The sequence below is a fragment of the Nansenia antarctica genome, assembly GCF_963989245.1.
Source record: "Nansenia antarctica genome assembly, chromosome: 7".
NCBI classification, from domain to species: Eukaryota; Metazoa; Chordata; class Actinopteri; order Argentiniformes; family Microstomatidae; genus Nansenia; species Nansenia antarctica.
This window is the reverse complement of record NC_137677.1, coordinates 16,933,636-16,947,793: the sequence shown is the minus strand read 5'-3', so window position 1 is coordinate 16,947,793 and position 14,158 is coordinate 16,933,636. Positions and strand designations below refer to the sequence as shown.

At 40.2% G+C, this 14,158-nt stretch overlaps 2 protein-coding genes across 2 annotated transcripts; one reads left to right on the top strand and one right to left on the bottom strand.

Moving 5' to 3' along the window:
• Nucleotides 1-7,336: 7,336 nt before the first annotated feature.
• On the top strand, nt 7,337-11,464 carry cpt2 (carnitine palmitoyltransferase 2). The gene is made up of 5 exons (XM_080535674.1): nt 7,337-7,779; nt 8,176-8,256; nt 8,353-8,459; nt 8,563-9,867; nt 10,025-11,464. The coding sequence occupies exons 1-5, from the start codon at nt 7,595-7,597 to the stop codon at nt 10,351-10,353; spliced, it is 2,007 nt and encodes a 668-aa protein (XP_080391800.1). The 5' UTR covers nt 7,337-7,594; the 3' UTR covers nt 10,354-11,464.
• Nucleotides 11,465-11,653: 189 nt separating this feature from the next.
• Nucleotides 11,654-13,310, bottom strand: magoh (mago homolog, exon junction complex subunit). Its single transcript, XM_080535489.1, has 5 exons — nt 13,124-13,310; nt 12,669-12,727; nt 12,270-12,380; nt 11,984-12,066; nt 11,654-11,874 (listed from the first exon to the last, which is right to left on the bottom strand). Exons 1-5 carry the CDS (start codon nt 13,212-13,214, stop codon nt 11,775-11,777), a joined length of 444 nt encoding a protein of 147 aa, XP_080391615.1. The 5' UTR covers nt 13,215-13,310; the 3' UTR covers nt 11,654-11,774.
• Nucleotides 13,311-14,158: the final 848 nt, after the last annotated feature.

Here is a 14,158-nt window from a genome sequence, read left to right as displayed (position 1 = left end):
TTAAAAAAATAATATATATATACACTTTTTTTTTTTAATGGTTCAGATTTGCCAATAAGCAGCAACAAGCAAGAACGAACACAGAGTCATTCAGCATGCATCCCTCCCCGTGCTAGCTCGATGTCATGCCGTGGAACTGTAATGGAAAGTTTTGTCTTTCGGTTGCAAATCTGAGAAAATGGGAAAGAAATAAAACGTTTCCGCGTTTATCTCAAGCCCCGCCCATATTCTATTCGTCGGGAACGCCTACTATCCCTACTATAATAACCTACTATACCTACTATAATAACCTACTATCCCTACTATAATAACCTACTATAATAACCTACTATCCCTACTATAATAACCTAATATCCCTACTATAATAACCTACTATCCCTACTATAATAACCTACTATCCCTACTATAATAACCTACTATAATAACCTACTATAATAACCTACTATCCCTACTATAATAACCTACTATCCCTACTATAATAACCTACTATCCTTACTATAATAACCTACTATCCCTACTATAATAACCGTTATTGGTTTTGCACTTTTCCTGCAAACATCGCAGCACTTTTCAACAAGTGCTTTAACAAAATAACTCATAACATAAGAATTAAACAAGTTAATACATATACACATATATACAATATATACAAATATACTAACATTAAACGATACATTTAGAAAATAATACAGTCATTTAAATATTAAAAAGATGAGTTTTTACCGCGTGATCATTCTGATGACAGGGAGATGACGCGCAATTGCTCTGATGAATACTAGCATACTGCATACTCAATGAGTATATACTGCATACTGCCTACTAAATTCATAATAAGTATGTGAAAACCAGCCGACCATTTTACACAGTACGCATAGGGCCTACTGCCTCCCAGAATGAAACCTCCATTTTAAACCTCCATTAGCTGAAATATGTAATTTTAACATTGTTAACATGTCATTTTATGAAGTTTTAATATGTTTTCAGGCGAGAAAGTAACCACATATATTCCCAAAATGTGTCCAGTTTACCAAAATAACCCGTTTATATATCTGATCTGACGATTTTTTGCGTCTTCTGTTCGCTAGCTGCGTTCGTAAAGTCGCCCTGGAAATATGATCAGCACTCATGGAATGCCTCTTGTCCAATCAAATTACCTGGTCCCTTTATGACGTTGCACCCAGTGTGCGCTCCGGCGCTCTCAGAGCGATTTTACGAACGCACCCTACGTTGCTTACCTTCACTCACTCGACAGAAACATCGTAACATAATTACAACACGTTGTAAAATGATTTGGGGGGCCAATATCTTTAGCTAGCTCAAGTAACTAGCTTACTATATTGTTGTCTTAACAGTTGGTAAAATAACATGATTAAAATAAATGTATATGAGCAATAACATATCGTGGGCAAGCACTACAACCAACTTGTCCGCCTGAAGCTACAATACTGGGATCATTCGTGATTGGGTTACAAGCAGTCAAATACTAGGTGAACATGTGTGTAAGACACAAATAAACTTGGATTTCATGCATTTCAAGTGGCATCTTTGTAATCATGACGATGTAGTTATGTTTAAGAATGCATTTCACCATGTTAATTCCCAGTATAGTGAAAATACCACCGCTCATCCGTGATCAGACTTAGCTGGGGTGCTGCAGCTGAAGAGTATCAAATAGAGTGCAAAAAAGCAGCATCTGCACACTCAAATCTGTGCAAAAAACGATGTTTATTGCAAGCTTTCGGTCCCCAGGCTATCGGACGATGTAAAAAACAGCTGTATGACGGGTTTGTATGACGCAGTTTGACGAGGCTGAAAGCGCACAGGGTTGCCAGATGGGATTGACAATTTACAGCCTAAACTTTCTATAACCTCAAAATCAAGTAGCCCATTCGGCGGTAACCCGCCCCATCTGGCGACCCTGGACGCAATCCTGCAACCCTGGACGCGAAATGCATTTTGGGGAAGCAGTATGCCAAAAGTGTCCATCGTAACAGACTTCAATTTTCCAGGAAGTACCCAGCTAGCAATTTTTGGTTCTAAAAATGTTCAAAGAATGTTACCTAGAACGTTCTCGTAATGTTTTCAGCGGGAAGTTTTCTTCAAGTTCCCAGAATGTTCTAGGATAACGTTCTCTAAAAACATTTTTTAAATGTTGTGTGATAACCTTCTTAAAATGTTAAGTGACAACATTGCTAGAACATTATGCCCTAATGTTCTTGAAAACGTTCAGTGGGAAGTTCCCAGAATGTTCTAGGATAACGTTCTCTAAAAACATTTTTAAAATGTTGTGATAACCTTCTTAAAATGTTAAGTGACAACATTGCTAGAACATTATGCCCTAATGTTCTTGAAAACGTTTTCAGTGGGAAGTTCCCAGAATGTTTTAGGATAATGTTCGGTAATAACCTTCTTAAAATGTGAGTTGACAATATTGCTAGAACATTACACCTTATGTTCTCAAAACATTTTCAGCTTAAGTTTTTTGTTTGTTCCCAGAATGTTTTAGGATAACGTGTGTTACGTTTTGGAATAATGTTCTAAATGTAGAGTGGTGTTGGACCCATGTGCGGTGCGGTCACTGCGGTGCGACTCAGAGGAATTGAGGTCGAGACATGAATAAAATAAAGTTCTCTTTACTGAGATGAATACACTGAATATCCATAGGACCGTCCGTGATACAGAACCACAGAAAAATAAAGGAGAGCAAGCAAGGCTGCGTAGCGAGTCGATAACTAATAACAAAAACAAAACACTTGCGAGTAGCGAAAACAAAAGATGAGCAAACAAGGCTCCGTTTACAAAAAGCAAACTTCACTTAAACACAAACAAATCAAAACACACATATAGTCAATAATACCTGGAAGTAGCGACAGGTAAGGTAAAGTCCTCCAGGAACGAAAGGACAGGGACAAGTATCATGCACAATATTCTTAAGGGAAAGACGAGGGTTCACAAGACGCTAACAAGTACGAACAACTGACAAGGGAACAGGGAAATGGGACACACCTAAATACACATACAGACCAGGGACGTGCCGTCCATATAAGCAGGGTAAGCAGTGCTTACCCAACGAAAAAAGAAAAAAGGACCGTGAAAATATTAAAATAAAAGTGCATGTAACCGTTTGTTTGTTTTCATTAAAAGAGTCGTATTTTAGGTCCCAGGGCAGCAGGAGTCATTCATTTTGACGTTGCATTTTTAGCGCCACCTGTAGGAGTAAAGCACTCCCTACTCTGCGTTGCATATAAGCATTCCTCTCTCTGCTTTCCCTCGCGTACATTCGAATGTGTGAAAATGTCTTTTTTATTTTTTTCCGATGCCTCAGCCCGCGGTTTAATGTGACCAGGGTAAGCATGCTTACAGCCAATCAGAGTAGGTCTTTCATTCCGATAAGAGCTACTGATTGGCTCTTATCACTTTCAAGTTCACTTAACATTTCACCTCTCGCCCGGCAGAATAGCTTATGCCAGGTAGCTCAAACGATCTAAATAATAATAATCAATAAGGATAACTTGCTTGATTTTGTGAATATGGACATTACTGTCAGCGACCTAAAGGGATTTCGTAGACTGGACTGGACTGGAAAAACACAACTACTGGCTAAAGGCCGCCCGCTCACCGATGTTCACACTCAGAAAGGGAGAGTCGCCAGCGGCTACAGCAAGCCTGGTATGAGCGGTTTATATGATGTATATGATTCGCGAGGCTGGTGGCGATCTGTGCTTGTTTATATGGTTTGAGTACTTTGAGAGGGAGGGTCTGTGATGTGATGTCAAGTGCCTGTGTGACAAAGTGTGAAAAGAAAGTGTGTTGTGAGTTTTTTACTATGGAGGATGGAAACGGTGTGTGTCTGTGTTGTGCGTGTGTGATGTTGAAACTGGTCCTGGACTTGTAGATTTCAGCAGGTTGGCTACTTGAAAAGATCTTTGAACAATGAGCACCCCTGATATAGTCGAAACTGGCAACTTTTTTTTTTTGTGTAATCTGATCACAAAGTGACACTACAGTTTATTAGCGGGTTCTAGGGCATCAAAATTGCATTTCCTTGAAACTGCGTTCACTGATAGCTTGTATGTGTAATTACGTGTATTTCTATATCTTATGCTTACCCAATCTAAAAGCTCACGGCACGTGCCTGATACAGACACTCACAGGTGACAATAATCACGTAATTAGTCCAGGGCTGGAGTGATGCTGCTCTTCAACCAGCAGAGGCATTGGGGAGTCATACTCGCTGACCCCCCTCGTAACAAACGTGCTCTAAAAACCATTCTAAAAACGTTTGCTTATAACCTTCTTAAAATTTTTACTGAAAACCCTGTTAAAACATTATGCCCAAACATTCTTAAAATGTTTTTAGCTAAACGTATTAACACATGTAAAAGTTTGATAACATCAATATTTAAGTCTTTCAACATAATGTATCATTATTTATTAACATTAACAACAGAGGTGAGACAGGGAGAGGCAGACACAGCTTCATTTGAGAACATAAATAAAAAAAAAAGAGAGCAAAACATCATAATATACTGTACATACTGAAAACATGGAAGTCAGAACCTATCATCACTGCAACAGTACATATCTCTGACAGTACATATCCTCATGACAGACAGGCATTCCCAAAGTGTTGATTGCTTGATTTAGTCCTCGCACAGTGTGGGGCTTCTGCTCCCCTCAAGTGCTGCTGCTGCACCTGGACACATTCTTAAACATCATCCCTGGACACATCCTTACTCTGAACTCTGTCCTCAGTCACAGATGGTCCACCTGTATCACTGTCCTCAGTCATGGATGGTCATGGTCCACCTGTATTATCCACCTGCATTATAACAAAAATAGTATTTAAAATCAGAATAGTTTCTGATTCATCAGAAGTCTTTTTGGTAGCCCTTTAAATTACAGGCCGTTAATTATGCAGTAATTACTGTAAATAACCAAGTAATATCCATGTAAAATAGACATGTAGAATGCTAGTAATTGTGCTAGCTAGATTGCTATAGCTAGCTAGCTCCCAACCCTGGCCCAAACTTTTGGGCTGGTAGATTTGCTTCACTCACCAGCCAAAAAACCAACAACAATGACGTTAATCTATTGAGTGGCTGGTAAAATCTGAACGTTCACCAATTTGTCGATTTGGACGGTGGATAAAAGTTAATTTTGCGCCCAGCTTCCTAGCAATTTCTGACAACACACACGCTCAACGTTATTCGCATTAACGGTTAGTTTGTGGTCAAGAAAGTAAATGTATCCATACAAAGTAACGTTAATCAATTCAAAACAGTTATTGTAACCTTACCGTGTAATCCACAGTGTCCCGTTCCCTTGTGCTGTCTTCAACTAAAACCGTCTACCTATGCCCGACCACTGAACATCTCAGTCAGGCTTAGTGAAATCTAATCAGAGTCGTTTGATTGGTCTGAAATCTAATCAGAGTCGTTTGATTGGTCTGCCACGTCCTCAGCCTCCTCGGTTGTTGGTGCAAGTCTGAAACTTGAATTTTTAATAACATCCCAAAAACATTTTAAGAATGTTTGGGCATAATGTTTTAACAGGGTTTTCAGTAAACATTTTAAGAAGGTTATAAGCAAACGTTTTTAGAACGGTTTTTAGAGCACGTTATCCTAAAACATTCTGGGAACAAACAAAACACTTAAGCTGAAAATGTTTTGAGAACATAAGGTGTAATGTTCTAGCAATATTGTCAACTCACATTTTAAGAAGGTTATTACCAAACATTTGTAGAATGTTTTTTGAGAACATTATCCTAAAACATTCTGGGAACTTAAAGAAAACTTCCCGCTGAAAACATTTTCAAGAACATTAGGGCATAATGTTCTAGCAATGTTGTCACTTAACATTTTAAGAAGGTTATCACACAACATTTAAAAAATGTTTTTAGAGAACATTATCCTAGAACATTCTGGGAACTTAAAGAAAGCTTCCCGCTGAAAACATTTTCAAGAACATTAGGGCATAATGTTCTAGCAATGTTGTCACTTAACATTTTAAGAAGGTTAACACACAACATTTTAAAAATGTTTGTAGAGAACATTATCCTAGAACATTCTGGGAACTTAAAGAAAACTTCCCACTGAAAACATTACGAGAACATTCTAGGTAACATTCTTTGAACATTTTTAGAACAAAAAATTGCTAGCTGGGAATGTTCTTCCTTTGTTATCGTGTAACATTGTGGGAACATTTTATAAAAGAACATTCTATAATCTGTTACTTAAACAATGTCCCCAAAACATCCTTGGAATGTTGCAGGTAAAACGTTCTTCCTTTGTTTACATCACATTACAGGAACATTCTAGAAAAAACGTTTTGTGATCTGAGGCATCAATAACATCCTGAAAACATTATCGAATGTTGCTTTGAAAATGTCCATTCTTTGTTATCATGTAACATTGTGGGAACATTTTATAAAAGAACATTCTATAATCTGTTACCTAAACAATGTCCCCAAAACATCCTCAGAATGTTGCACCTAAAACGTTCTTACTTTGTTAACATTTAACGTTATAGGAACATTATTTGAAATGGGAAACATCCTTAAAATGCTCTTTGAACATTAGATGCTAATGTTTTCTTTAAAACATTAGCAGAACTTGTAGGGAATGTTAGCCAATGTTGTGGGAACATTCCCTGCTAGCTGGGTAACTGCTCGCCTACTAAATTTCTCGCATACTCAAATCTCGCACTACATACTCAAAATCTACGTCATATCTAGTACGAGTAGTATGCTAGTATGCTATTCAGAACACAGCCATAGTTCCGAATCTCAGGCCAAATAACATAATAATAATTAAGCACTATCACACGAGAGGGAGTGCTGTTATACTGAATATCAGCACGGCTGTGATTCGGTCGTAGGTAGGCAAGACGTTTACGTGACATTAAGATGCACTAAAAAAGCAGTTTGCAATGGTAACTAGGAACCTTATACTCTGACCGTGGTAGCCGATCTGACCTACTTTCTGACGTACCAACATGCCTGACGTGACCTTCTCTTTATGTTCAGTAGATGCTAAATGGGATCCGTGGGAGGGTCTAGCGCTGGTCCATGACGGCCGTGCGGCAGGACCGGAGCTATGGACGACCAGACCCCAACCATGGAGCTATGGAAGACCATATAATACCATATAATACCATATAATACCCCAACCATCACTTTTACCTCATCGTTTTAAATCACTTCCATCTCAACTTCAGTGTTGTGACGTCAGAGTCGAGACGTCCCAAGCATCCCGTTTAGCTCCATGCTCTTCCTGCATCCGCTGTCGGTGTCACAGCTGTTTCTACTGATGTTGTCAGTCTCATTAGCCGGTGAGAGGGGAGGCTCGGCTGGCTAGCGACGGAGCGGTTTAGGGTGCTAATGAATGATTAGGTGGTTTGCTATAACATACACTGTTAGCCCTAGCTCAATTCATTTCGCGATTGCAACGCAGCCAGCTCGTAGCTGGTCGGTCTGATAGTGTCCGCTGCCTGGCTTCACCTCCATCCCAGCTGTCCCTGTCTGGGCGCGTTCTACTAGTTACAGATTGGTATACATTTGGCGACCATTTCATTCGTTGGATAGAATACTACTATGGCGAATTTGCTCTCCATGCAGTTTTGTGCGACATTCAGAAGACCTGGGAGTCTGAAGCCTCTGAGAAGCGCCGGGACACTGAGCGTTGATCAGCGACGCTACAGCAGCAAGGATGGCTCACCGCCGGGGTACCTGCATCGAAGCATCGTGCCAACCATGCATTATCAGAAGAGCTTACCCCGGTAATCACAAGGGAATTCCTTGGTTTGTTTATTATTGTGGCGTGCTACATTTCCCTTTTAATTAAACCACTCAACCAAACTACTCAGCACAATTCTCACCTAATCATTTATGATGTCATTTGTTTGTGAAATATATCAATTGTGTTTAAAAAATGAAGTGCCATTTTGTGTGTGTAGGTGACATTCTCACTGTCGTGATAAAGAATATAGGTGAAAGTGCACATGCATACTGAATGTGAACACGGTATAGCCACGGGGGGGCGGTGTTTCATGTAAATAAACTTACATTTCTTATTAGGCCTACTAGCTACATCTAAAACGAGACATAGGTGCAGTTATATGATCAAGTTTGATTGTTTTTCTTTAAGATTGAATCTATTCCTGTCAATTCTACAGGTTGCCAGTTCCCAAACTGGAAGATACAATCAAGAGGTATTTGGCTGCTCAGAGGCCTCTTTTAGATGATGACCAATTCAGGTAAGCAGAAATCTAAATATTGACACTTGTGTGATGATGCCTAGTAATGGTCATTGGTCATTGTGACACATTCAACACCTCCGAAAATGTTTACAGTAATACAGACAAACTGGCACATGACTTCCAAAGTGGTGTGGGGAAGCAACTTCATGAAGAGCTGGTAGCTCAGGACAAGCAGAACAAGCATACCAGCTACATTTCAGGTAAGTTTTCATTTAAATAGATAGCATTTGTAATATCAACTGGCAAGTAAGAGAGCATCTGTGTTGTTCAGGAATATAACTGTCTTTTTACATTGTTCCATAGCCCCATGGTTCGACATGTACCTATCTGCACGGGATTCTGTAGTGCTGAACTTCAACCCCTTCATGTCCTTCAACCCTGATCTAAAGACAGAGTACAATGACCAGCTAGTTCGAGGTACCAACATGGTGTGCTCTGCTGTGCGCTTCATGAAGACGCTACGTGCTGGATACCTGGAGCCAGAGGTATTCCATCTGAATCCAGCTAAGAGTGACACAGACGGCTTCAAAAAACTCATCCGCTGGGTGCCCTCCTCACTATCTTGGTATGGGGCCTACATGGTGAATGCCTACCCGTTAGACATGTCACAGTACTTCCGCCTCTTCAATTCCTCTCGCATCCCCAAGCATGGTAAAGATGAGCTCTTCACAGACCAGAAAGGACGCCACCTCCTGGTGATGAAGAAAGGCAACATGTATGTGTTCGATGTGGTGGACCGTGATGGGAACTTGGTGAAGCCGACAGAGATCCAGGCCCATTTGAAGTACATCCTTTCAGACTCAACCCCAGCCGCTGCTTATCCCTTGGGGCTCCTGACCAGTGAAAACAGGGATGTGTGGTCTGGACTGAGGGAGAAGCTTCTGGCCGCTGGGAACGGAGAAGCACTGGGGATTATTGACAGCGCCCTCTTTTGTCTGTGTCTGGACGATGAGAGCATGGGTGACCATATCCACACCTCCCATAACATGCTACATGGAGACGGTTGCAACCGTTGGTATGACAAGTCTTTCAGCATCATACTGACCAAAGACGGACAGGCAGCCATCAACTTTGAACACTCATGGGGCGATGGTGTGGCTGTGCTCCGCTTTCAGAACGAGATCTTTAAAGACACTACTGAGAAGCCGTTGGTGAACCCCAGTTCCTCTCCTGCAGCTGTGGACTCAGCCTCTGCTGTACACCGACTCCAGTTCAACCTGAATGAGGAGCTGGAAAAAGGAATTACAAAGGCCAAAGAGAACTTCCATGCAGCTGTTTCAAAGCTCACCATCGACGCCATGCAGTTTCAAAAGGGCGGGAAGGAACAGTTGAAGAAGAAGAAGCTGAGTCCAGATGCTATTGTTCAGCTGGCATTTCAGATGGGCTTCCTGAGGCAGTATGGACAGACTGTGGCAACATACGAGTCCTGTAGCACAGCAGCATTTCGTCACGGCCGCACAGAGACCATTCGGCCAGCTACCATACACACACAACGCTGTGCAGATGCCTTTGTACGCCATCCAGGGAAGCACAGTGTGGAGCAACTGCTGGCCATGCTCAGTGAATGCTCCAAATACCATGGGCAGCTCACCAAAGAGGCAGCCATGGGTGAGTGCACTCCATTTCTACTAAGCAATGTTTGATGACATAGTATTTGATAATGGAAAACATGTATACACCTCAGATTCTCATATTTGAACATTGTCATTCTTTCATACATAATGAATGAATGATCAAAGACAAAAATAACACTTTTTCTGACCAGGTCAAGGGTTTGACCGGCACCTGTTTGCCATGCGATACCTGGCAAACTCCAAGGGCCAGGCTCTGCACAGCCTCTATCAGGACCCAGCGTACGCTGCCATCAATCACAACATCCTCTCCACCAGCACCCTCACCAGCCCCGCTGTCAACCTGGGGGGCTTTGCCCCAGTGGTGCCTGATGGGTTTGGGGTGGGCTATGGTGTCCATGATGACTGGATTGGCTGCAATGTATCCAGCTACCCAACCCGCAATGTCCATGAGTTCCTCCAGTGTGTCCATAAGTCCCTAGAGGACATCTTCAGCGTTCTGGAAGGAAAACCTCTCAGCTAAGGGGTGGGGCGGGCTATTGCCAGTGCAGGGAAAAGTAATCAGATATGACAGTGAGGTGAATGTTTTAAATTAACTTTTCCCAGGCCTAGAGTAAAGGTACTGGTACTATATGGGTTAATAAAAGGAGGAGTGGCGGTAATTACTGTATCACTGCAGGTAGTGTTGGATAATCTTATTAGAGCACTTGGGTGTGGGGTAGGTATACGGTGAAGATGGTATTTAAAATTATAAACGGTTTATTTCTGTCAACTGTTTACACCTGGATTTTGCCATTTGTATACCCACCAACATTTGTTTAATAAACATTGTCCAAATTAAACTTGCATATATGCATCGCAAGGCATGATCAAGAACTCTTGTCACAGGGCAAGGGGTGGAGAAGGTCATCATTTTGACTTTTGGGCTAGCAACGATGACCAGAGAGTGAGAACTACTTGCGATCAATTTGCTCCAACTTTGAGGCACGTTGAAAGTATTCTAAAAGGTGTTGTCATATACCAGGGTATTTTGGAAGGAAGTTACACCAGTTTAAGAATTGTAATACTGGTCCAAGCTTAAGAGCACTAGAAGCTCTGGAGTTATTTTAATACTATTCCCATACTATTGGGTTACCAACTATAACTGCAAGTGATGTTAAAAAAGCAATACAAGTATATGTGGTGAGCCACATGGGTAAGTGTAAACATTCTGGATGTTTTTCCTTTTCCAACTGGTATTGCAATGTATCTAACATAGGAAGATGTCCTGCTTGTGCTTATGTAAAAGCCTCGAGTTTGATATTGAAATGAGATCAGTAATTTATTGATTGATGTTCATACTAGCACCTCCATCTGACTCCGTTTTGCTGTGTTGTAAAGGAGCCCTGTCATGCTATGAGTTTATAAATCACAACGTTGCCCTATAATGTGATTTTTAGAGCAATACCTCAGACCTTTGCTATTAACCATGTGGGAAGACTTTCCTCTGCCTTATGAATGGAATGATCACTGGTAATCTCTAATGCAGTTTTACTAAGATTGTAAACAAAATCTAACAAACACGAGCTACATTTAGCCTTATCAGTAACCTTGGCGTGTATGTAAGTGTGCCGAGTGTTGAAATAAAAAACTATAAAATCACACTTTATCTGTGTATTGAGTATTTCAAGACTGACCAGAAGGTGATGTGCAATTCAGATCTAAACAAATGTTTCCCTACCATCGATAAACAGACGACCCCACAGCAAAGGCCTCTAGTAATGGAGCACTTTAAGAAAATCAACAGTAACTAAATGGATTTGAGTGAAAAAAGAGAAGTGGACAAAGTTTTCCCAATCATTTATTTAAAATAAAAAAGGCAGGTTAATCAAAAGCAAATGTACAAATGTTGTAACGGGCACAAACATGAAATAAAACAATTCCGACGAGACATGTCCACTCTGCTTAGATGGGCTTGATTTTGAAGTGTAAGCCGATGAGACTGAAGACGAGACATTTCAGGTCCTGGACCAGATAATAGAACACTCTGAGACCTTCAGGGTCCCTGGAAAACACAATTACATGATTGTAGTAGCTGGTACAATATTGAGGCCGATATCCTCACAGCAGTGCTCAGACTGCGCAAATTGTTTTAAATAGCATATTGTACTTACTTGGACTGGTTGACATCAATCAAGGAGCCAATCTTGGAAGTTGTGAACGAAATGTGCTCATCCCCAATGACAATCTCCAGCTCCTGAAAGAGTTTAGAAATATATTACGACATATTAATACATCTCAGCTAGATGCTCAACAGTTGAATAAGGTTCAACTTCATCTGTTTGATAATTTAGTTGAAGTAAGACATATCCAGTTGTCTTATCTTGACTTCTTCCATGCTTGTTTCCAATATCTAGCCGTGTCTGTGAGTGAGTTTCTTGACTGAGAGGCCTGACTGACCTGTCTGCCAACTCTATCCGGGGGTGGCCACAGCGCATCATCCTCCTTGGTGATCTCACTATCATCTATGATCCTCTTCAGCTCTTCCATCACACTTTTGTGTACATAGGCCTGTAGGGGAGAAGAATCAGAAAGTTACAGCTACCAATTCTGGTGTCAAGTCAATAGGTGCAACATTGAAGAATATTGCAAATAGAAATGGTTGGATTTGGAGCAGATCCCTGACAGACACCCAGCTATATCCATTATATATTTTGCATCATGTGGTATATTGCTGTACTACAGTATGTACACAGTGAAGCACCACGTGTTTAATAATGCAGAATTACTTTTTGGTCCAGGCATCTGTGATTTGTATTGATCTAATCTAGCTTTAATCATGTTGCTGTGGGGGTATACCTCTTTTCTGATCATCACGTCATTCTTGTAGTTGCTGTTGTTTGCATACCTCAGTTTACCTGAAAGACAATTAAAAGACCACGTTATTACTTTTGAACAACATTTTAATGCACTCTTTAGCAAGGCAGCTCACCCACTCTCAATGTAGCTAGCTAGCTAGCTAGTTAGCACATATGTTAAACAAAGCATGAACTGGTGTTACCAGTTGTTTCAGGAAATAAGCAGAACTCACAATTACACATGTCGATGCACGAACATATCTACAGGATATTACAAACATGCGATGAAACCAGGTTTCTAGAAAAATAAACTATATTATTTTGCTGGCTTACACATCTAACATATTTGCAGAGACTCAACATATGTTGAACTATCTCAACCAGTTTGGATTAGCTGAGCTAACTGATGCTAGTTAGCAGGCAGGCTAGGGGTAGTCCAATTGGCGCCTAACTCACCGTCCGGTCTAAACTCAAACTCCAGAAACTCGTGTCCGAACTTGCCCTTATGTCCAACATAATACCGCAGATAGAAGTCGCTTGTTGACATGATAAACCCGTTAAACAGCGTGTGTATGCGAGGCGGTGGGAATGGAGAACGGCTCTCTGGCTAAGTCCTGTGCTTGCTAACCTCGCTACCTCAGCATCGGTGTCGCTCGTTGGTGACGTCAATTCAATTGTCGCATTGCTATGAGGACTTTCTTTTCCCAGAGAGAAGACTTGTGGCTTCAAAATACAAGTCCTCGGTAAAACGCTACAGACTCTCTTCTATTATTATTATATTGTTATTATTATTATATTATTATTATTATTATTATTATTATTATATATTATTATTATTATTATTATTATTATTATTATTATTGTTATTATTATTGATATCAAATCATTTCTTGAGCTTTGTGCATAATGTATACTGTGAAAAAGAAATAACTATGGGGGGAAATATAAAGTAAAACTATAATATAAACGAACTACTTCTAATATGTATTATTATTATTATTATTATTATTATTATTATTATTATTATTATTATTATTATTATGGTGGAGGACTTTGATAAATGGTTGGATCTTAAGTAAATGAATGAAGAGAACATAGCTAATATACACAGATAAATACATTTTAAAACTAGTTATTTTGTAGGTATTATTCTTGTTAATTTGTAGGTGCTCGTTCGTTTTGCAGAGGGATTGTCTCTTATGGACTGTGTAGACATATTTTCCACATCCCTCTTAGCCCCCAATGCAATACACTGAACATGGGATACATATTGCATATTGGTAAATGTATTAGAAGATATATTCAGTAAAGTAAAGTCTGTCAAATCAATATAGCCTATGATGGAAAACAAATGTTTAAAAAAAAAAAATTTGATAGTCGCAGGCAATTGAAAGGACGTCTACGTTCGACGTCAGGGGTCCTGATATGTCTCTTTTGTGGGCAGACTGCTCAACGCTAGCTGGATGGTAAGAAGTCAACTAAGTCATATGT